Here is a 23776-nt window from a genome sequence, read left to right on the forward strand (position 1 = left end):
GTGAAAATGAAAACGCTCCACTCTCAACCTTTATTGATTAGGATTTCCTCTCATTAAAGAGACACACAGCTTTGCCGGATGATACACTTCTTTATTGTAAATGTTGGAAAAGAAGAATGACAAGAAACGCGTTCATACTTTTAAGGTCAGAGAGGTGTGCTGAAAAGCTTTTGTTAATCGCAGACTCTTGCTCCATGGAGCCACCATGACAATTTAATGAAGGGGCAAAGCTTTATTTGATTACCAGAAAAATAAAAATCAATCATAAACCTTAAGCCATGAAGGTAGCATTGATAATACTAAATACAAAAATACATGAAAAATCTGTCATGCGGAGCACTCAAAAATGAACATGAAACCGGGTTAATAAATTAACACACAAATTAAACAAAAGCATGACATCCATGACCTTTCTAGTGTTAATGAGGTGGCGTTTGTCCTAAATTCTGCTGTTGGTGTTGCTTCTGCCATGTGATGCTGTCTACAGGTCCTACAATTCTTGAGTACATACATACATACATAATATACTGCATTTATATAACTATAAACAGATTCAAGTTTATCTGTTTGGTGGTCTTCAGATATCTAATTGTGCTAACCTGAGGAAAAGAGGACTGGATCAGATGATGTAATCCAGTAACTACTAATTTCAGACCGACTAGACCAAAAGATCACAGATCGTCTGCATTTACAAACTGCAAATTGAGTGATTGACAAGTGCCCCTTACCCCACAGCATACATAGAAACCACACTCTGATATAAAATACACCCATTACGCGTTTGTTTCTTGCTCATGTTGCATTGTGACAGAGGGATGATGTGGCGATGGGGTTTGAGGCGATAGGCCTGGCCTGGTCTGTGGTTCGTCAGTCTTTGAGTCATTCAGGTAGGGAAGGGAAGGGCTACAGTCAACAGAGAGGACCAAGGAGGAGAAAAGCCTTCTCGTGCTGGCCCATCACCGCTGCTTGAGAAGAGCTCTGTACATGGCGAAGCCCAACACGGCAAACACTGTGGCACCGACACTCGCTCGCAGCCAGAAGGTGGAGTTCTTCAGGTCCGCCTGAGCCATGTGCCTGCGAGATGGAGCCAGAAACACAGAGACGATTAGAGGAGGGGGCATCACGAGCACCGGGACATATTTTCACTGCTGCTGGAACCACAGGGTGGGGGTAGTAGCCAAACGACCAAACAGTCACGGGAACTTCCCAGTGAGGGTTTCCTGAATCTGGACAAATAATGAAAATCAGCACCCTGTGATTCCAGCATGAAAGAGGAACATGTGCTTTGTCTTGGCATTGGTTTTTTACTTTCACTACAAGCAGGAGGAGACAACAAAACAGCAAAACACAGCGAAAGAAGAACAGGTTGGGATCCGAGAAGCAGCTGGTCTAATAAAACTAAAAGATTACTCAAATTTGAACACAAGCCAGGAGTCCCCAGGGAGGAACCACCCAAAGCAGAATAAAGACAGAAATAAATCATTTTTGCAACCAATTTAATATTTACTTTCTGATATTAACTATTAAAAAAACAATATCCTACTTTAAGCTGCATACGAGAATCAAGACGTCACAATTATGATAGCATCATCCTACCACACTTCACGTGATGTTTGTGATTAATACGTCCTAAAAAACAGCAAATGCTTAGTTCAGGTAATTGCTGAATGTGTTCCATCCTGATTTCAGAAAGTATTAAAAGTAATATGTTAAAAAATACCAAAGATTATTCATTTGTCAAGTCCCCCCCGCCTCCCAAGCTTTGTAAAATTGGGTTGAAGCTGGAGCTGACCAAAAATGCAAGTAACAAGAACGGGACTGCAGTAAAAGTTGGGAAACCAAGTAAAGGAGGTAACAAAGAAGAAAAAAGAAACCTGAACATTTTATAAAGATGACAATACAATAAACTCACACATACTATCACCCTGGTGCTCCTGTAGGGTACAAACAGAAACCAGCCTGCAACACTGACAAAACACCTCTCTGCACAGAAATATACATTTCTGAAAACTGTTGAAATGAGTTAACAACTTGATGCTCACCCATCTCTGCACATGAACAAATCTGAAACACTCTCCCCTCTTTGGATGTAGCTTCTGCCTCCTCCTCCTTGTGGAGATGGCTGTCACCTGCTGTAACAGGCGGAAACCCTCCTCTGACAGCAGGCGGCCCAAAGCAACCTCCACCCAGACCAGAAACGTCAACACAGACAGTCACATGGTAGCCCAAGCAGCGCTCACACACACAAACACACACACACACACTCCAATACAGCAGGTAAAGCTGGGAGATGCTTGACGTGATAGTAACTGGGACTGAAACTAATCCATGAATCTATTCCTGGATATATTTGTTAGATCGATAGGAAAAAATAAACAGGCGTGAAACAGTTCCCAGAATCGAACAAAATGTTTCAAATGTTTGGTGTTCACAGACCAAAAAGCCCACTCCATTCAGTCTATGTTCTTATCTTAAGCAGTCTAGTCAGCATCCTCTTTCTTTTCCTCTTCAACACAAAGAAAATGTTAGTATTCTGGGGACTGTACCGATAGACATAGAACACACCATCTCCGGACCCCCTGGATAGACGTATAACCAATTGGAGAAACAAAGATTGTGGCGAAGGCAGAGCGAAAACCAGATTAGTGCCGAAAAATAACAAAAACACATCCAAAAGGGTGTGCAGTGAAGTAAGAACGCTGGTGAGTGGCTGTTATTGGTTGTACTGTAAAGAATTCATTGATCCAGGGTGTTGTTAGCTACAGTCTTGGTTGTTTTGAGTGGCAGCTTTGGACACCCCAGTCATGACAGGAAGCTCCACCTAATCGTGAGTACAGTAAATCATCTGTACTCACGATTACATTATGTAAGAGATCACCACAGTTATAATACCAGGCAGGCTACTAGAGGTTCTCTAGTGAAACCCAAACCCAGAACAGATGCAGTCCGGAGGTCTATCATATATCGGGCTCTTTCTGTGTGGAACAAGTTGCCAATTTCAATTATTGAAGCACCGACTAAGACAAGTTTTAAAAAACTTTTTAAAAAACACATTAATTTATATCCAAATGTTATCTAAATCTTAGGGAATTAGATGGGATATATTTAATTTATTGTGATGGTTAGTTTTAGTGTACTTTAGTTCGTTTTAATTTGAAGCCTATACCGTTTGTTTTGTTTTTATGTCTTGCATTGTTTTTGTATGTTTGCTTTACTTGTTTTTATGGTTTTTATGTTTTGTCAGACATGATATTTATTGTGTCTCATGTGATGTTTTGTTGATGTCTTATTGTGTTTACGTTTTGTTGATTTATTGTGTCTTATGTGATGTTTTGTTGTGTGTGAACCCCAGGAAGAGTAGCTGCCACTCTGGTGGCAGCTAATGGGGATCCAGTTAAATAAACAAACAAATAAATAAACAAACCTCTGACCCATTACGACTGGCTTGGTATGTTATAATCAGAAAAGGTTTTTCACAAAATGTATTGGTGTAGCTGGACAGACGAGGCTTACGATAATCAAATTGAAGTTTCAAAGTCTGGGAGTTTCTGTCTTCCTATTTTTTTTCTGTACCTAAATTAACTTTAGAATTAAAATAGCTGACCAAAAATGCAGACATCCTCACGGGACTTCATTTGTTTCATGGGATTGTGTTCCCCACTTTCCATTAAATCACATCAAAATTTTGATTTGTAAGAATCCACATTGATATCCACGTTGTTATCCAAGTTGTTATGCTGTTTTATCTTTTATTTCTTATTTTTGTCTCTGACCTCACTGTTAACGAGCCGCGATGTTGTTATTGTCGTTGCCTGTATTGTCTGTTTTTGAAAATAAAAAATGTTGATCACAAAAAAAACGTCAAAATTGAAATTGAGATGTGAATTAGTATACTGTTTTCACAATTTTACAAAGTACATTATAAAGAATTTAATTAATAAAGGGTAATGGGGAAAAAAAAGAATAAAATCATTGTTCCTGTGTTTTGAACACATTATAGATGATGTAACGATAGTAGAACAAATATAATTAAATTTCTTCTTCTCATTACTACAAAATTGGGGTCAGCAACAGGATATCAGAAAACCGTTAAACCTAATTTCATCAAACTTTATCATAACTTAATGGCATTATTCTGCAACAACTCACCGTTGTCTGACAGAAAAATCTTCAGCTCTGTTACTGTTATCTCCTATTTTATTTTATTTATAGCTGGCCATTTTACACACCCTGGAACGAAGTACGTGATTCAGCATAGTTGACTATTATTCATACTGCGTGTAGTTTTATGAAGAACCTTTATCCCCAACCACGCTGCAGACACTGGGATTTCCCTGTTGGCATTAATAAAGTAAATGCATCCATCTATATCACCCAGCTTCTTCCAGACTGCAACAGCCTTGAAACAATGACAAGCTCCATGTAGACACCATGAAAAACAACAACACAGACCACATAGAAGCCAGACTGGAAGTCCTGAGCCATTAATATAAATCTAATACTTCTCCTCTCTTTCATCAGTGTGTCTTCCTTACTACCATTTATCCACCAAAAGAAGAGGACCGAAATGAAATGCAGCTGAATGAATTTGTGCGTTATCTAAAGCAGCATTTCAGTGTAGTGAGTCTTGCCTTGCAGAGCCTTTTACTCTGCAAGGCCTTCCCTGATAAAGTCATGCTATTATAAGATCAAACACTCCCAGATATGGAAAAAAAAAAAAAAGCTACAATACACACGGTTAGTGCTGGAAACAATACATGCAGCTCTGCATGGGTCCATTTCAGGACTAAATTCTCACCAAAGAAGAACCAAAACTGGTAAACACTTTTTCCCACGACCTTAAACAACCATTCACAATTTGGTTCATCAAAACTTCCCCTTCTACCGCAAAACACCAAAGCTCCCGTTAACGTAGTGATGGACAGATGCTAAGACTTCCAAGAAACACCAGTAGATGGCGATATTTCACTGAGGACCTAGACGTCCCTTTGATAGACAGAAGTGGAGAAAAGGTGAGACATGCAAGACTGCAGCAGGTGTGTTAAAAGAGGGTGAACACATGCAAAAGGAATAGGAAGAGAGGCAGCCAGAAATGTTTGTACGTACACCTACAGAGTGGAAGGAAAACAAAAAGACAGGAAATACAGGACAAGAAAAATAGGATGAAATGACAGTGATTGATGTCGGACAGCTTAATCAATTTAAATAATCAGATAAAAAGCAAATTTGGTTATAAACTGGTTGTAAATCAAATGTGTTGAGTCTTAACACACAGGAGAGCAGAAGAGCAGGCATCTCCTGTGGGTTCAGTGTGAAAATGAAGACAAAATGAGACTGAAAACATCCCATAAAAAAAATGATTTAAAAAAAAAATTCAATCATTTGATGAGGCCAAAGAGATAACTGACAGACACTAAGTATTTTAAAGTATTTCTCTTTGGTGACAAATCAAACATGCAGACCACAATACAGTTTTCAGAGTGAATGAAACACAAACAAAATAGATTGTGTTTCTCTCATTTTGTATGAAAATCATGTAAATGTTAGTCAAAGGTTAGTGTTTGCATTTCCACTGCAGGCCAGGAAGCATCAAACAACTAACAGGGAATTTGTTTGTTTTCCAACATTCCTCGTTTTAACTGAGATTTCGTCAAAGCTAAACCTGAAAAGTTGACAAAAATTAAGATCGGGGCTTATACCTTATTTGCACGGGACCAGCAGCAAATCAAAAACTACTGTACACCTCAACGTCTGTGTTTCATGCAGCACATTCGCACAGATAAGCAATGATAGTGTTTTACTGTAATTTCAAGACATGAATCCTTGGAAGTTTCAAGAAGGATTTCCATTTGGTTCAACAACTACTATTTCATTATAAAACCTTAAATTTTGAGTTGGAAGAGTCTGATCACACGCAATCTACAGCTGGACTTCAATAACATTTTTAAAAGTCGATAAAACCTAAAAAAAAAGAAAAGATGCACGTGCTTCAGTTGCCACGGCGACAGTAAACTGAACGGTACATGTAACTGGAGCTTCTGATGTAGCTTAAAGGCTTTGTGTTGTCAGACTGGGCTTTGAGCCTGATGCAGGATACAAAGTGGTCACGGTGTGTTACGCAGTTACGCACGCCATCCTCATCGTTGTTCCTCGGGAATTCTTGCTTTTTATAGGTCTGCACGCAAAGCTTAATTCTGACTAATTTCCTTATTTTTAATCTGCCAAAAACATCATATCATTAGGCTATATGGGGTGAATGTAGGCTAATATCATTATATAAGGGTTCTATATTTACCGCAGTTACCATAATTACGCAAGGAAAGAGGGGAAAAACAGCAAATAGAGGAAAATCCCACCTGCGAATCAACGAATAACCGATAAATGAATCTGCATTGGATTAAAATGATCCCATGACATCTGAAATAGGGTAGTTCATTTGCGTTTTTTACTTTTCAAATCACAGACGGGTCACTGGATTAATTTCGCACGCGTCCTTTGTAATCATTACAACTTTACCACAGGATAATACTGGCTAAATAGTGCATTAAACAATGTTTACAAAATGCAAATACACTTTAGAAAAAAAACCTCCATGGAAAATATGCTTCTGCATGACAAAAAAAAAAAAAAAGGTTTCTTTTCAAGCTGTTAATATTATGTTTGGGGGTCAGTATGTTAAGTCTGTGCTGCAAAAGTAAACATGCAATCACATTTCCACGCAGGCACACTGGTACCTCCCTGGCTAGCAGCCTGGGTGTTAGCTGGCTGAACGCGGTCGCACTTCGCTCTATCAGACTGTACAGAGCGCAGCTCGGCTGGCTGGAGCTGGAGCAGAAACCAAAGAAATCTGACGTGACTTGATACTTAAGAGAAAAAAGAAACAATTTCCAACCGAAGAGTTTAATGGAAGTTTTGCTGTGTAAAAAAAAAAAAAAAGATAAAAAAAAAAGAAGAATTTTGTTAAAATACCAGACTTTCCTGTCTTATTCAAAATACAAATGACCTAAATTTCAGGAAAGCAATGGAAACTGCATTTTTTTATGGTTTTATTTTTAGTTTTTCTCCATGTTGCATTGATGTTATGTTGAATTGGATGGTCTGGATTTGTAATAACGGAACATTTCCAAACAACTGTGTTGTGATCTGTTAAAATTACAGCTATACTGCTTAATTTTTCTTAACTTTTATAATAAGAAAATTAAAAAAACTGTTGTACCGCACAATCAAAGATCACTGCCTCCAGTGTCCACGTTCCTCACGTGAGGTGAACTAAACAGCTTCCCAGCAGCTATGGACATTGACGTCTCCTCAACAAGTTGCAGAAACAACAATCAGTCCCAACATGTTCACCGTTACCTGCAGTGGATGTGCACATAAACCTGACTAGGTGATGAGCACAGAAGGGAAGGGGAAGAGCTAGAACTATCAGCAAGGTTAGTGAGCTGGGGCATAAAAGAGCTCCCTCTATGGCCCAGCTCAAGGATGGGAAACAGAGAGGAGGATGAGGAAGAAGGAGTCTATGCTAAAACACAAGAGCTTCTTCTGTGTATCAACCTGTTGTAAACGACCCTGCGGAGTTGGGCTTTAAGACTGCGCAGCAGCTCCAACTTGAGGAGGTTCTGACACAGGCAATAAGTGCATCTGTTGCAGGAACACATGCAGCGGAGGCGGGCGTGGCTGCAGAAAGACAAAAATCGGTGTATTCACCACCATACTAAGACAACATGGAGCATATAACACAAAAGGGGGGAAGAAAATAACTCCAGGTAAAGGAGGAAAAAAGTATGTTAAACTTTATTTAAACACAAGGCTGGAACAAAATGGGACCTAAAGCTGAGCTGAAATGTGTTTATTTCTAGCTCCCCAACTGCATCTTTATGAGAACACTATTAGAGGAAACTCAAGATAAAAAGACAAGGACAGTAAAACCAGAAAGTAATTCATGACTAGTCAAAGACAAAAAAAAATAATAATCTGAACATGGCAAGAGCTTTGAAAATGCATTTCAAGTTTTCAAATATAGTAGAGCTACATTTGAAAAAAAAAAAATGGGGCTTTGATGGGCCTCTCAGGTCCCAATAAGTAAATAAATTCAATGCTGTCCATGAGTGTAGCAGCATGGAGATGACAAGCTGACAGAACTCATGGAGGAAGATTGCTGCATTAGCTGAAAACTGGAAAAGGAGTTTTTTAAAGCTAGATTTTCTGTCCTCCTCTTCTTGAAGCACAGAGGTACCCGTAAGTACCTCCTTACGGTGCATTTCCGTAATGCTCTTAATACGAGTGTGCTCCAAGTTTAACAGAAGCCGGTTTGGCTAAGTTAATGAGGCGGCTGAGTCCTCAACTAGTCTGTTCAGTCAGTGGCAGGATGAACGAGGAGCATCACGTCCGCTGACGTGAATGTGAGGCACAGAAGAATATATAAGCATGCTAATTCTTATACTGAAAAGGCTAATAGCATTAAATGAAAATATTAAAACAGAGAAGTCTAATAGCATTAAATGAAAATATTAAGCAGAAAAGGTGTACATTTGAGCCAGAGTTAACCCTCCACTACTAGTTCTCAGCTGTTGGATGCTCGTCTATCAGTAAGTACTCCTGTTTAAATTGAGATATTGCGAATCAAACTCATTATATGGGGTGCAGCGGATCGCAGAATTTAAGCAATAGGATTTTAAACAAGATTAACTGGGTGCATCCCATTAAGAGTTAATTAATCTACTCTGACTTCTAATCTGATCCGAGGGCTTTAAGGAGTTAAGACACCCTGTGGGCTTCAGACATTTAAAGGATTGACCACTAAAGATTGCCGGCAGAGACTTGCATGGCTGCACTCAAGAGTCAACTTATAAAAGAGACTGGAGAGGAGTAGTCTGTGATTTGTTTTGTAAGCAGGGTAGTAAGGTCAGGAAATCTAATTACAATAGAAGAAAAGCAATCTAGCGGCTTTCAAAACTGTTGTCGACCTACTACGTTACAATATTTGCATGTTTCTGATTAAGTTGAAGGGGCACCTTTGCTTTTAATACTTACGGATACATGGCCATGGTGGTGAGTCTGGTGTAGATTTCCTTGCCGGGTGCGTCGGTCGTGTTGCATGTGAATGGCTGTGGTGGGTGGAGCTTGTGTTTACGGCAGAAATCGTGCGGTGAGAGGCTGTAGTGCTGCCGCACTTCGTGCAGGTCTGACTTGGCAGAAATCACCACACACGGCGTCTTGCTGTCTATGAAATATTGCTGAAAAAAGCAAAAAAAAATGATCTTGTTTACACTGGCCCTCAAAGTATTCATTTTAATGTTTGTCCAAAAACATCCCGGGCTTGCACACCTTGTACACTTTAGCACAGTACTCAAAAGAGCGGGGACTGTTGATGTCGTACACCAGGCAGACCACGTCACAGGCCAGGTCTTCCTCTGAAAGGAAGTCAAAGTCCGGCATCACCTCGTGGAGCTTGTGTGGGAAAACGAGACGACGAGGAGAAAAAGGAGGAGAACAGAGCGTGCAGATGGAGGGATTAACATACGGCCAGTGCTGATGGTGTAATACAATGAGATTACGCAACAGTAATCCCCAAAGCATCTAACGTCTGCCCCAAGTAAATGGATCTTACCAGAAGGTACTTTTCCTGTCCGTAAACATAAGTCGTACTGATGGCATAGAGGGACTTGTGGTCTTCTCTGACCCTCCGTTGTCGCTGTGGTGGAAAGTAAAGTCAACAAACCTCTTAGCCAACTTTGTTTTGATGTTGTAGTTTTCTCTTATTTTCTTATGGTCTAAAGCTGTGGCTAAAGCTGTGGCTTTGATTTAACCTCCCCCCCACAGACACAGACTAATTGCCTCTAATTGACTGTTTTCTCAACAAATCAAAGTTCAAGCCCTCAAAGTTACCACTTGTTTTAATGTTGAATTATTAATTCTTCCATACTGTAAACCCGGAAGTAATCATTTTCATCTAATTCAATAGATTTGCACCAGACATGCAGTTTATGGACAGTTTATAGTATGTGCATGATTTATAACCACACGAATTTAAAATTAACACAAGACTAAAATATTGTTCCCATAGAAATAACACCCCTGGGTCATAGTCAACTACTGTGTTGTAAGGAAAACTGATCAGAGTGAAATTATATCTTTAAATGATTTTGAGGCTATGAAGATACTGACCTGCAGGTTCCTGCCAAGGAAAGCTTGGAGGAAGCCGCTCTTCCCACTGCCCCGTGCTCCCAGCACGTTGCAGCGGAAGACGCTGCGCTGGGTCTGTTTTTTCTGTAGATCAATGCGCTTGTTACGGGTCACTGAAAGAACAGCAAACACAATTAACAAGCAGGAATACGCATTGTGTTTTATATGTTATATATAAGGACTGTTCATAAAAAACAAAACAAAAAACAAGCCACTTCAAAAGCCAGTAGCACCTCTGAGGACAAACAGGGTCAAGTGATACTGGTCCTTTTTATGAATCAATGAAGGATGGTTGAACGGAATTCAATCATTTATTACCAGTAATAGCAGCAGCCTGGGACTCCTGCTCATATATGATGGAGTAGCCGAGATATCCTAAATACTCCAAACTCCGCTGCACATCCAAATATGTTGTTAACCTACAAAAAGAAACCAAGAAAGAAGCTGAAAACAAGCCAGCCAGAACCACTGTTAACACACAGAGACAAACACTCTAAAAGCTGCATGCAAGGCTTTATGTGTTGGTCTTCAGGTTGGATAAAATACGTGCAAGAGTGCATGTGTGTGTCTGTATTATTAGCATCAGAGCGGTCCACACTCACGTCCACTGGGAGAGGTATCCCTGGTATGTGATCCATCCCTGGTCGTTAGTGCACACCGTGTTGTTGACGTCTGGGCCCCATGGCATGTAGGGAAACACTTTGAACAAGTCCTTCACCTCCTCCGGCGACAGCGCACAGTCCCTGTCCTGGTTCATGTCACAAAAAAGGCAACTAATTAAACACATCCTCGGGCATTAAAAAATTACTGAGAATGTTAGAAAAATCAGAGAGAAAAGAATCTAAGAAGTGGTCATCTTTGGAGAAATGTTATGGTAAACAATAATAAAGAATTAAGTCAAATGTATTAAATAGTGTTGAGAAATGTATTTGTTAACAGAAACTTAAATTATTCAGAGTTCACTCACTTTGTCGTGCTTGTCAAAGACACTCTGAAGGAAGAGGTAAGCGTTGTGGTTGAGCTCTGTGGTGCAGTCTGGCGGCATCTTTATCCTGGAATAAAGATACACAAACATCAGCTCCAGAAGATGCTGAGGCGCCGACATGCCGTCACCAAGTTTACATCCATGTCAAGATATAAATATGATTACAAGTAAATGTCAACTGGCAGTTAACTCAACGCTCATTTTATGCTCAAGTAAGTCTTACTGATCTATGTAAAAGTGCTTATAGTTCAAAAGAGCTCAATGTGTGGATCTCACATTATTCTATAATTCAGTGTGGGCTGCCTGTTTTTTTATTCTTATTATCAATCCATCTTCTTCCACTTTTTATTCTTATTAATACATTTGTATTGATGTACCTTTTCAAAATACTTTCTATCAAGGCTAAAACTAATTACTGATTAAAAATACTTGATGTTAATTCATACTACAAGCAAAAGTAAGTAGAAGACAAATAATTCAATGCCGAAAATATCTTTAACGAAAACCATGACAATGTCAATTTTTTTTTTTTTAAAGTGAGCAAACAAAACCTGAACATTGTTTGCTATATTGAGGCTTAGCTCACTTTTTTCTTTGTGTAAACACTTTAGTCTTACAAACTTCTATCAAACTCATTCCGAGAATCACAGTGAAAAAACAAACTTTTGTCTTATAAAACATATACATGATTGTAAAGTAACATGGATCAATACATCAATGTACATTTAACAGGGGGGGGAAAAAGTCTGAGTGCACACTCACATGGGGAAAAGGTATTCCTGTGTGAGCTCCAGGTCGTCATCGTAACCGAACCTCCTCAGCACTGTCCATGTGGTCTCGTGTCGACCTCGCTGTATGAAGAGTGTGTGCAGGAACAGGAATCCTGGAGGAAGAGGCCCATGACAAAGTAAGATATAAAATCATCACAGCAAACAGAACCTGATGTGTCCCACAAAACCTAGAGACAGTCTGACCTTTGAGAGTGAGTCCGTTGTTCTTAACTCCATCAGTCATGTTCCTCCTGACCACGTTCTTCACATCCTCTAAGGCTTGGGGTGCCAGAGGCGTATTGAAACACGTTCTCTGTGCACATAAAAAAAGCAATGTGACATCCTAAAGGAAGCTTTCAGGTGAGGGCCAGATATTTTGTACATTTTTTTTAAGTCTAAACCAGCCTTTTTATCCTTTCTGTAGTATCTCTAATCTTAATCTGGACTGTAATTACCTGAAAGAAGTTGAGCTCGTTGTCATTAAGGATCCCATCATTGTCCAGGTCCGACACTTTAAATATTCTTGTTAACGCCTTAATGCACGAAGCTTTCAACTGTAATACAGAAAATAAATTAATACATAATTAAGTGGTTACATGTACAAGTATGATCAACAAAGGTTACAGTCTGCTGCCTTCACTGCAGCCGTTAATTTAAGAGATGTTCAAATCTAGCTTTCTTTCTCCACTTCTATCTAGATTACCATATTCCAGTCTGGTAATGGTGCTCTCTCCCCACCCCCCAAAACCCAAACAAACCTCTTCACCTCATGCTGAGAAACAGACAGCCAACCTTCTTACTATGTGGACACCTGTGACTTTGCCTCGTGCATGTTCTGGTGTATCATGTTAGGATATAACAAACACAGAAAAAAGCTTGAAGGCTAGGGATAATACAATGGTGGTTGTTTTTCCCATAAGGCTGAAGTTTGAGTGCTGCGTTACACAAATTGTCTTTTCTTGTCCCCATGATAGTTAGTGGAAGAACAGCATGAAAGGGGTTCAAATATCCATCAGAGCTGGACACAAGAAATATCTGTGACAGCTGCAGATTGCCATTTTACCTCTTCATTGAAAATAAAACCCAGATATTAGATTGTGCTAGTAGGCTTTTTGTCCACTGTAGCGGGGGCTAACATGATTAATGCCATGTAATCAACTGCAAAAAGCACGCACTTCAACTTAAGAAAAGACGGACCCGGCTTGCATCCTCTCCCATGGTTTTCTTTGTTTCAATTCTCAAATATTTCATGCAATACTTTTCTGATCAAAAACATCATTTCTAGGTAACTTTTTTTCCGTCAGATTAATTAAAATAATGTGAACACTGATTTCTGTAACATTGGTTTGAAATATCTAGCTATTCCCTCTTTCTTTTTTCCTTAAAAAAAAAAAAAAAAAAGTCAAAGCAAACTGTTTTCTACGTCTGACTTTACTGTCTTAAACACACCTCCTTCTCCTCCGGGCAGTACAAAGGTCCTGTCGGGTGGAGAACGGCTTTCTGGGCGTAGTAGAACAGCTCAGAGATGTTCTTCAGGTTTTTAGCAGAGCACTGAGGAAAAAAAAAAGAAGGAGCACACATAAATTTGATAATATGTTAGACATGTCCTGGTTGCTTGACACATACTTGAACAAATGCCCACAAAAACTGACTGAAGCTTGACGGAGATGCACCAGCAAAACAAAGCGCTAATAAAGAACAATATTCTATATCTATATGTATAGTACTGAGACACATTTTGTTATTGCCATCTCATGCTAATTTAAACTTTGATTAAAAAAAACTGCAGAGATAGATATTGAAATTTTATAGCCATATTTTTAATGGCATAAACATTGGAAAAACGTTTTTCAATTAATATTCTCCTTAATTTAAGAAACGTTTTTTGCAACAGAGCACACACTTTTCTGTCTCCAACAGATTTTTCTAATAGCGCAGCATGATGTCAGTTTTACTACGTCTCAGCATGTTATCGTCTTCCACCATTTGATAAAGTTGCACAGAACAAGCTTCAGGGGCTTGGTGCTGTTCGAACACGGAGCCAGCAGTAAAATACCGGTTCACATGTTTTCAATACTGCTTGTGTGACCACGCTGATCTGTGCCAACTGTCTATGTGGCGATCCTCACGTCCTCATGTCCCACTTTTAACCTTGTAATTAATCCATGTGAGGAGGCCATGCCTGGGCCTTCTCATGCGACAGAGGGAAAAATGAATTAGAGTGATGTGGACAGATCCCCAGCCAAGCCTCTCAACACAGTCGCAATCCATAAGTCAGCAGGTCTCGGCCTCAGTAATTTAAATCATACTGTCTCAATCTTAATCTAAGTGCGGTCTGGACTCTGGTCTAGGAGCAATAGAATCAGATAGGGCGATATATCGAGATTTTAATATATATATCGATATATTTTCAAACGCGATATGGTATGAGACAATATCGTTTATATCGATTATTTAAAAAATAAAAAAAAAAAAAAAAAAAATTATGATTTTGATATAGCTTATTTTGTGACAAATTGAATTGAATGTTTTATTTGAGATTTGCACAAATGTTTTGTTATTTGCACAACTGTCAACCTCAGTGGAAAAGTCTGCCTGTTACTGTCTACATTGTATTAATTGCACAGTGTATTTTAATTTAATTGTTATGCAGGAAAGGGATATTTGTTTTATTTTATTCAAGAAGCCTTTTTATTCTATATATGCAGGCAGTTTATTTTTATTTCATTTGTTTTATACATTTTGATATTGTGCAGACGTCTGTTAATAAAGGAACCTGTGTGACATTTGGCATGGGGCTTTGTATTAAAACTGACTGTTTTTTTAAGGGTTTGCCTCAGAAAAAAATGAAGCTAACAGAGATGCTATGCTATAATGCTTTGGGGGAAACCCCAATTATGGCACAGAAAAAATATCGATATATATCGAGTATCGCCATTTAGCTAGAAAATATCGAGATATGACTTTTGGTCCATATCGCCTAGCCCTAGAATCAGATATATCCTACATGCCAGTCTGATTTTGAAAAGTCTCTGTTGTGAAACCATTGATGAATCTGCAACTTAAACATGAAATGTAATACCTGCAGAGACTTTTCATGATTAAGTTGCAGATTCATCAATGGTTTCACAACAGTCAATCTCAATATTCAAGTGAGTCAGATCTTCCACACAACCCTGTCTAAATTGATCCAATAGTGCTTTAAATGCTTGAATGTGTGTGTACAGTATGAGGATTCATCAATGTTTTACCTCTACACAGGTCTCAATATCCTGGTATTGATTCATGATTGGTAGGATGGTCTCCATGCTGCTGTGCTCCACCAGGTCAGACTTGTTTCCCACAAGAATCAATGGTACCCTGCAATAAAGCCATGTATTATAGGTGATTATTAGTTAGTTGATCCATTAAACTAATGAGCAGCCAATTTAATGATCAAAAGCCATCATTTGAAGAAAAGACCCCTAAATTGTTTTGCATTCATTCAAAAATGCATTGTTATCTTGACATATCAGATGGATATCTATCACCAACTGCTGACATTAAGTGCACAATAATAAAAACAAATGGAGATTGCTTGGTACTGGGCTATTTACACACCTGCTATCTTTATCCGTTCTGTCATTTATGAGGGGAATCCAATGGCTTGTCACCTTGGAGACGCAAGCACAGCATCAAACATTGTAGAAGGGAAAGCATTTGGCACAAACCACTTAAATGTTACAAGTTAAAATGAAAAGTTCAAGGAACTACAGTTCGATTAAATGCAGTTGGTATTGACAGACAGGAGTGACAACAAATGACACTAGCGGTAGTAACTCAAGCTCACCTTTTCAATTGACTTCTTGTTATTTACTGAATAAACTATGCAGATAACGTTTGCCTACAAAAGAGAAATACAAGTATTAGCTTGTGAGGCATGTGATGACACACAGGGTGTAGACACACCTTAAGAGCAGTAAAACAGCAATGATCAAATCAAACGAACCTTGGAGATTTCTTGATAAAGTTGCTCTTCCGACTGTTCTGCTTCTAACGAAAAGCAGAAAAAGTTTGGAGGTCACTGATCAATAGCTTAGATCAGAAACTAGCCATCGTTTTGATCAGCAATCATCAATCTTTGTTCATCCACGCATTGAAGACACGTTTCATAAGGTTCAACAACATGTTGCAGACTCTTAACAGATAAAGTATTTTAGATACTTTGGAGCATCGGCAGAAGATGATTTAAGTGAAGCATCAACAAGGGGCTTCAGGCAAGAGACAAGACACATGAGGTTAATGCTCTTTCTTCTTTTACTTTTCTTCTTGTTTTCAAGCACCAATCATCAAGTGGACAATTTGTAGTGCGTTTCTGTCCAATGTTCTCCGTGGAAATACACTTAGAATGTGAATCCACATTCAATGGAAGTCCAAACAAACAAGGTAGGGGTTTAATCTGCTATGTTGGGTAGTTTGAGCCCACTATGTACTTTAATGGTGCTTTTCCACTAGTACCTACTCAGCCTGACTCAACTTTGCGCTTTTCCACTAGGGATCGAGGCGTGCCGAGTAGACACTTTTCCTGTATCTATTCTGCTGAGGTTCTAAGCGGCTGATTCGTCCTACACCTGACGTCATCACACAACACGCCACCAATTGGTCAGGGGGTTGGGAGTCAGACGTCTGAGTCAGGAGGCGGAAATCAGCTAAAGAGCGACTCGTGGCTTTTTGTTCATTTTATTCGACAGGCAATGGCAGCGCAAAAGTCTCTGTTTTGTGATCCAACTCTGAGGTGCAGATGTTCATAAACCTGGTGGCTGAGGAGAGAATTCAAAAGGGATCTGGACGGGCGATAAGGAACGACAAGATCTACCAGGAGCTCTGTCACTTCATAGCTGCTCGCGGCTCCCAACAGACTCTTCAACAGCGCCGATACAAACAAAAAAAAAAAAAAAGGATCGCCGCTTGAAGCTTTTCTCACTCTCATTTTTTTACTTGATATCGAACACAAACCACAGACCCAGCAGCACATTTATCATCTCCTCCAGGTTTCTAAATCTTTAGATCTTTAATTGTCTTCTTTGTTTAGATCACACAATCAAATACATCACAGCAGCTTCGCTCCAACCCTCCTACTTCTCCAGATGCCAAATTGTTATGGAAAAGAAATTTGGCCGAGTTGAGTTGAGCCGAGTAGGTACTAGTGTAAAAGCGCCATAAGAGATCAAGATACAAACTGGTTTTGTAGTGTTCATAATGCAAGAATCAGAGCTAAAACTGTGTACCCTGGCTTCACATACCAGAATGGGGTTAATCAGCAAATATTAATCTGCAGCTTCATAATTTCCACCGACAGTAATGTGTGTGTGTATCTTAGCGGTGGAGATTACCCGAGTAGTCCACAATGTGTGTGGGCACCCTCTCTGGGGTGACATCAGCGGGGATGGTTATCTCTTCAGCTCTTAAAGGAACCTGACAAAAAAAAAGATAACAAATAGAGATTAAAAAAAAACCAACAACAACAAAGTGAACAATTTCTACCATAGCTACAGACGTATGACACATACCTCATCAGGAAACTCCTCACTGACTAGAGACATAATCAGTGATGTCTTCCCCACCTTGGCTACATGGGGACAAAAAAATAAATACATTTTAAATCATAAAACATTTCATACATCTATCAAAGAAAATGTGTGGTTAATGCATCCGCCCAACAAGATAATTACTGACAGGCTTGACTAATGTGTGAAGTGTCAAGAAAGAGAGAAGAGCAACAGAGGAACAATCCAGCTGCAACCAAGTGCCATTCATTTCAAACAAGAAAAAACAGTGTTCATAATTATTGAACCACAGGATGCACTGGCAAAGGACCATTCAATGAATGAATGAATGAATGAATGAATGAATAAATAAATAAATAAATAAATAAATAAATAAAAATATAAAAAAATAGACACAAGTAGGACATCTGCTGGTCTGACAGCTAAGACTTAAATGCTTTGCTTGTTGTTAGTATGCTCTCACATGGTCAACTTAAAGCTTTCTCTGTTTAGTAAATCTTATAGTTAGTCTAAACTTTAGTGCATTAGGGCCAGTAGTCAATAGCTGCAGCTACAGGACAAGACTAGAGCAGCTGTTCTTAAACAGCTTAATTGGAGATATGCTGCACATCAACTGGCACGTAGTTTTCTGGCTGCACCTCTGAGTTTAAGTCCAGCTCAACAAATGTTGCAATGCAGCTATAGGCCTACGCCGCAGGGGGACACCAACATGCTCCACTGAATGGTGCCCCTCACCCCTCCTGCTCGTTCCGTTCTTCAGATCAACCCTCAGTTATCAATTATAAGTATTGCATAACCATAATTGTTCTCCATTGTTCATGTAGTTAGTTGTGCTGGTCTGCCCCCCTCCTTTTCTCTTCCGTACATGTTTACAGGCCAGAGCTTCCACAGCTACAGCTGTGTGAAAAAGTGTTTGCCCCCTTCCTGATTTCTTATTTTTTGGCATGTTTGTCACACTTAAATGTTTCATATCATCAAACTAATTTAAATATTAGACAAAGATAACTCAAGTAAACACAAAATGCAGTTTTTAAATGAAGGTTTTTCTTTTTAAGGGGAAAGAAACATCCAAACCTACATGGCCCTGTGTGAAAAGGTGATTGCCCACTAAACCTAATTACTGGTTGGGCCCTCAGCAGCAACAACTGCAATCAAGCGTGTGCGATAACTGGCAATGAGTCTTTTACAGGCTGTGGAGGACTCACTCATCACTCATCTCATCTTTGCAGAATTGTTGTAATTCAGCCACATTGGAGGGTTTTCGAGTATGAACCTCCTTTTTAAAAAGGTCATGCCACATCATCTCAGTCGGATTCAGGTCGGGACTTTGACTAGGCCACTCCAAAGTCTTCATTTTGTTTTTCTTAAGCCATTCAGAGGTGGACTTGCTGGTGTGTTTATGATCATTGTCCTGCTGCAGAACCCAAGTGCTTCAGCTTGAGGTCACGGACAGATGGCCGGACATTTTCCTTCAGGGTTTTTTGGTAGACAGCAGAATTAATGGTTCCATTTACCACAGCAAGTCTTCCAGGTCCTGAAGCAGCAAAACAGCCCCAGACCATCACACTACCACCACCATGCTTTACTGTTGCTATGATGTTCCTTTTCTGAAATGCTTTGTTACTTTTACACCAGATGGGGATCATCAAGATGTTTTCTGGCAAAACTGTGACGACCCTTTATGTTCTTTTTGCTCAGCAGTGGTTTTCATCTTGGAACTCTGCCATGCAGCCATTTTTGCCCCGTCTCTTTCTGATGGTGGAGTCATGAACAATGACCTGAATTGAGGCAAGTGAGGCCTGCAGTTGTTTGGATGTTGTTCTGGGGTCTTTTGTAACTTCTTGGATGATGGGTAATTTTGTTCGGCCGGCCTCCTGGGAAGGTTCCATGTTTTGGCCATTTGTGGATAATGGCTCTCACTGTGGTTCGCTGAAGTCCCAAAGCTTTAAAAATGGCTTTATAACCTTTTCCAGACTGATAGATCTCAATTACTTTGTTTCTCATTTGTTCCTGAATTTCTTTCGATCGCAGCATGTCTAGCTTTTGAGGATTTTTTTTCTTTCCCCTTAATAATAAAAACCTTCATTTAAATTCTTCTTTGTCTAATATTTAAATTTGTTTGATGATCTGAAACATTTAAGTGCGCCAAACATGCAAAAAAAATAAGAAATTAGGAAGGGGGCAAACATTTTTTTACACAAATGTACATGCTGACCTGCAGTCCTACCCTCTGACCATCCCAGTGTTTACCTCCATCTCCCTGTATAGATGTCTCTGTTGGATATCTACTGATATCCTGACCTGCAGTCCCCCCCCCTGACCAATGATGTCAATGTTTATTGTCTACGTCTGTTTATACATTCATCCCTGTAGTGCACCAACTAACCATTTATCGTCATATTATAGATAAAACATTTAGTTGTACCTTTGACAGTGTGTCCGTGCCTCTCCTCTCACTGTTCTTCATCCCCTCTTTCCTATATTCCTTTTTCCTGCTCTGCCCAGCTGGCCTTCGGCAGGAAGGTCCCCCCTTATGATCAAGGTTTCTTACCTCCTAAAGGAGGATTTTTTTTCCTTGCCACTGTTTGGCTTAAGGTCTTTCTCCCACTTTTACCATTGTTTATGTAATAACTGCTAGGGGGTCATGTTCTGGGTCTCTGGAAAGCGCCTAGAGACAACTTCTGTTGTAATAGATGCTATATAAATAACATGGAAAACACCAAAGAGTGGATGGTGCAAGGACTTCTATGTGCATCCCTAGTAAACAAGAAAGCTAATAACTTAATAACCAACTAAAACACTGCAATGACTTGTCAATACAGCAAAACTTTGCCTCTCAGTGTCTTAGGAGGACAGCTGAGTATCCTCGTAGACCAGCCTGAACCTCACAGCACATCAGCTGGCACATAGTTTTCTGGCTGCACCTCTGAGCTGGAGTCCAGCTCCCCACATGAAGCAATGCAGGCCATCGTGCAGAGCCACAAGTGAAATATAAATAGACCTGACAAAGTATCAGGAGAACAAACAGACCAGGTGAAGCACATCTTATTAGGAGGATGGTGTCGGGGGACTTTTCGGTTCATAGTGGCAATCATTAAGGAGTTAAAAGAAAAGGTTAAATCGTACATTTAATCTGTGCTGACTAAAGCAGGAAACTATATGATAAAGAATCAGCTGGAAAAAAAACGTATTGTTTATTTGTGTCATACAGTCAGTACTCGAGTTGAGGGAGGATTGCATCCCCCCTGAAATAAAAACAGTCAAAATCATCCCCCCTTTCCATCCCTTATGTCATTTCATCAATGAATGTGTTATTACTGCTATTTCAACATTTAGAGTCATAACCAGAAAAATAACTTATTTGACAATTTTCACCTGGTTCAAGTAAATTTTCACTTGAAATAAGTAGAAAAATCTGCCAGTGGGACAAGATTTATTTTCTTATTACAAGCAAAAAAATCTTGTTCCACTGGCAGATTTTTCTACTTATTTCAAGTGAAAATCTACTTGAAAAAGGTGAAAATTGTTGTTTTTTCCAGTGATGAGTCTTGTTTTAAGTGTAATGAGATTTTTTTTACTAAAATGAGACATTTTAACTAGAAATAAGAGAAATATTCTTGTTAAGATTTAGAGTTTTTGCAGTGATCCATTTTACTTATCCTGTGAAGGACAGAGTCATATTGATAAGTTCAGAAAACTGTTTTTTATTGTTGTGTTTTGATGTATTTGACGTAAGCCCAACAGTGGATATTTAAAGCTTACAGAAGGCTGCATTTAACTGCTGCTATGTCATTCCTGCAGTATTTATGCAGGTGTTTTGGTCAGTGCTATTATTTGTAATATATTATTTGTAATCAGCACAAATTATCCGTCCCCATATGATAAAATCCACCATCCCCCCTGATTCTTTTTACAACTCGAGTACTGGCTACAGTGAGTCAGTCCTTGGGTCACTGGCTGTATAAGAGACAAGCCTTGAGCTTTAATGTATGAAGGTTTCAGTATTTAAAGATTTTTTCAGTAAAAAAACTGACTTTCACAGCTCAATTTTAAAAGAAATACGCCCGATTACCAGCAGCCCCTGATTAGTCCATGGGCCAGACCAGATATCAGCACCACTCAAGGTGACCAAACTTACTTATGATTTTTGAAAAGATCCATGTCTGTAGATGATATTTTGGTATGATAACCTTCCTGAGTGGCAGCTGTATCATAGTTATCATCGCATGAAGTTACCACCCCCTTCAGGTTAATTGATGATTCTAAATTGGGTATATTATACATTTCCTGAATCCTCATGGTCCTGTGAGTATTCCAGTTTTTGTATTTTTTTTAATTTTGTGTCTCTAATGTTGTTTATAAAACTAAGCTGATTCTTTATCTCATTGTGGTGTCCTTTATGTCCTGTATTTGCAGATAAAGACCAGTTTGTGACATTAGTGGCTGTTATAGTTTCATAGGAGCCTAATGATGCTCTTCTAGTTTAAGGCTCACAATGACCTGCAACAATTATATATTATGGGGTATATTATACATTTCCTGAATCCCTATAGTCCTGTGAGTATTCCAGTTTTTGTATTTTGTGTCTCTGTTATTCCTAGATGACACAGGGCCAAAAGATAATATATCATTTAGGCGAAAATTGTGTAAAAATGTGTGTTGTTGATAGTTTAAAGAGCTGCAGTGACCTCTATGTTGGTCAGAAGGATTCACATCTTAGTTTGAATGAATGCTTAAAAGGTCCTCTTTAAAATGATACCAAAGACAAGCAATCCCCCAGGACTGAGACAATGGCTCGACATTGTTGAAGAAATATACGCCATGGAAAAATTGACTTTTTGTTTGAGAATTAGAGGAAGGGATTTTGCTCAAAATTGGCAAAAATGGTCTACATTTAAGGTCAAATCCCAACCATGCCCTTAAAGAAGGGAAAGAAAAGAATGTCAAAATATTACATCTCCCCCAGGTAGTTATGTTATGATTGTTACTATCATGTTTTATTTTTATTATTATAATTTTTTTTTCCTTCTCTTTCCTTTCTGTGTTACTTGAAAAAGACAAAATAAAAAGTATTAAAAAAAAATGATACCAAAGACAATATTGTGAAACATTGACAGATATCCTGTACATGAGTCTAAACCAGGATATGCATCAGCATCTAAAATGTCATTTTCTGAAGGGGTGGGTAACTTCATGAGCTGATAACTATGATACAGCTGCCACTCAGGAAGGGTTATCATATCAAAATATAATTTACAGACATGGATATGTTCAAAAATGATAAGCAAGTTTTGTCTCCTAGAGTGGTACTGATGAGTGAGATGTTCTGTCCCCTGGACTACATGGACTAACATGGACTCTGATACTGCAGCAGTGGAGCCGGGGCTGCAGTTAGCATGTTAGCTCCAGACACCAGGGATTACACACAGCTGCTACTTACGCTCTCCAACCAGCAGGATCCTCACGTCTTTCCTCATGTCTGGTCCGTGTGTGAGGGCTCTTTACTCCTCATGCAGCGCTCTGGAGGTCGTCCTCGTCCTCGGTGCTCCCCGGGCCAGGCCCTCCTGTCAGCCGCTCGGTCGCCTTTGTAGGACAAACCGGACGGACCCTTTCCCGCCCTGCTTTGTATCTCCTTCGCGCCTTTTATCAGTTTGTAGGTTATTGCTTTAGGGGAAGCAAGGTTTAATAAATTACGCGTGCCACATGTCGTTGTAATTTCATGTTAATCCAGCTCTTTTCGGCGCCAGAGGAGCATTTGGCATCGTCCGGGTGCTGAGCATGCCCGACCTCCAGCACCGGGCGGCTACGGCGAGCCGAGCAGGACAAACCTCACCGCGGCGTGGGAGCGCACCGCCCTCTGGCGGCCAAAGCTGGAGGTGCATCCTTATGGAGACTCCCTTTCCAGCTGGAGTTGCCAACCCTCACCTTGAAAAATGGAATCGTCCCGTATTGAACTGAAAAGGGACGCACTTTGTCCCGTATTACTTAGAGAGTCAAAAAAATAATCATAAACTGCCAATGGAAAATGGCATTGAGCTGTTGAGTTTATAAGTTTTTTTTTTTCTGTATTACTACAACTGTAGCCTACAGTCAAGGCCTTTGACGCACAAATATGTTTACTACAGACTTTGTTTGCACTTCTGTTATTGCATTAAAAATGTGCACTATTACAGAATGGATGTTCTGCTTTCTTTCTATTGTTTTATATTAATTAATTATATTAATTATTTCTCTATTATATCATTTTGTTATTTTGTATTAAAGTGAATTGCTGGATAATAATTTGTTTT

General features: G+C 39.4%; 1 protein-coding gene across 3 annotated transcripts; it reads right to left on the bottom strand.

The window, feature by feature from the left end:
- Window positions 1-70: 70 nt before the first annotated feature.
- rhot1a (ras homolog family member T1a) lies at window positions 71-23303 on the bottom strand. 3 transcript variants are annotated; one of them, XM_061712704.1, is made up of 20 exons: window positions 22927-23303; window positions 17490-17548; window positions 17313-17394; window positions 15929-15969; window positions 15770-15823; window positions 15541-15593; window positions 15192-15300; window positions 13390-13491; window positions 12396-12494; window positions 12145-12253; window positions 11933-12053; window positions 11153-11237; window positions 10788-10933; window positions 10504-10604; window positions 10168-10298; window positions 9611-9694; window positions 9328-9450; window positions 9034-9236; window positions 7555-7677; window positions 71-1074 (listed from the first exon to the last, which is right to left on the bottom strand). In XM_061712704.1, the coding sequence occupies exons 1-20, from the start codon at window positions 22961-22963 to the stop codon at window positions 957-959; spliced, it is 1980 nt and encodes a 659-aa protein (XP_061568688.1). In that variant the 5' UTR covers window positions 22964-23303; the 3' UTR covers window positions 71-956. The 3 variants fall into 3 exon arrangements, with proteins under 3 accessions (XP_061568688.1, XP_061568687.1, XP_061568689.1); XM_061712703.1 differs by having other exon boundaries at window positions 15929-15972; XM_061712705.1 differs by lacking the exon at window positions 7555-7677 and having other exon boundaries at window positions 15929-15972; window positions 22927-23302.
- Window positions 23304-23776: the final 473 nt, after the last annotated feature.

This window comes from Cololabis saira, chromosome 21 (assembly GCF_033807715.1).
Source record: "Cololabis saira isolate AMF1-May2022 chromosome 21, fColSai1.1, whole genome shotgun sequence".
Taxonomy (NCBI): Eukaryota; Metazoa; Chordata; class Actinopteri; order Beloniformes; family Belonidae; genus Cololabis; species Cololabis saira.

What these genes read in the sequence shown, in the direction of transcription:
- rhot1a (XM_061712703.1), bottom strand. Translation starts at nt 22,963, where the DNA reads ATGAGGAAAGACGTGAGGATCCTGCTGGTTGGAGAGC. An exon ending in GATCCTGCTGGTTGGAGAGC is followed by an intron (nt 17,549 to 22,926) that starts GTAAGTAGCAGC and finishes GTCCCCATGTAG; the next exon opens with CCAAGGTGGGGAAGACATCA. An exon ending in ACACATTGTGGACTACTCGG is followed by an intron (nt 15,973 to 17,312) that starts GTAATCTCCACC and finishes GCTTTTCGTTAG; the next exon opens with AAGCAGAACAGTCGGAAGAG.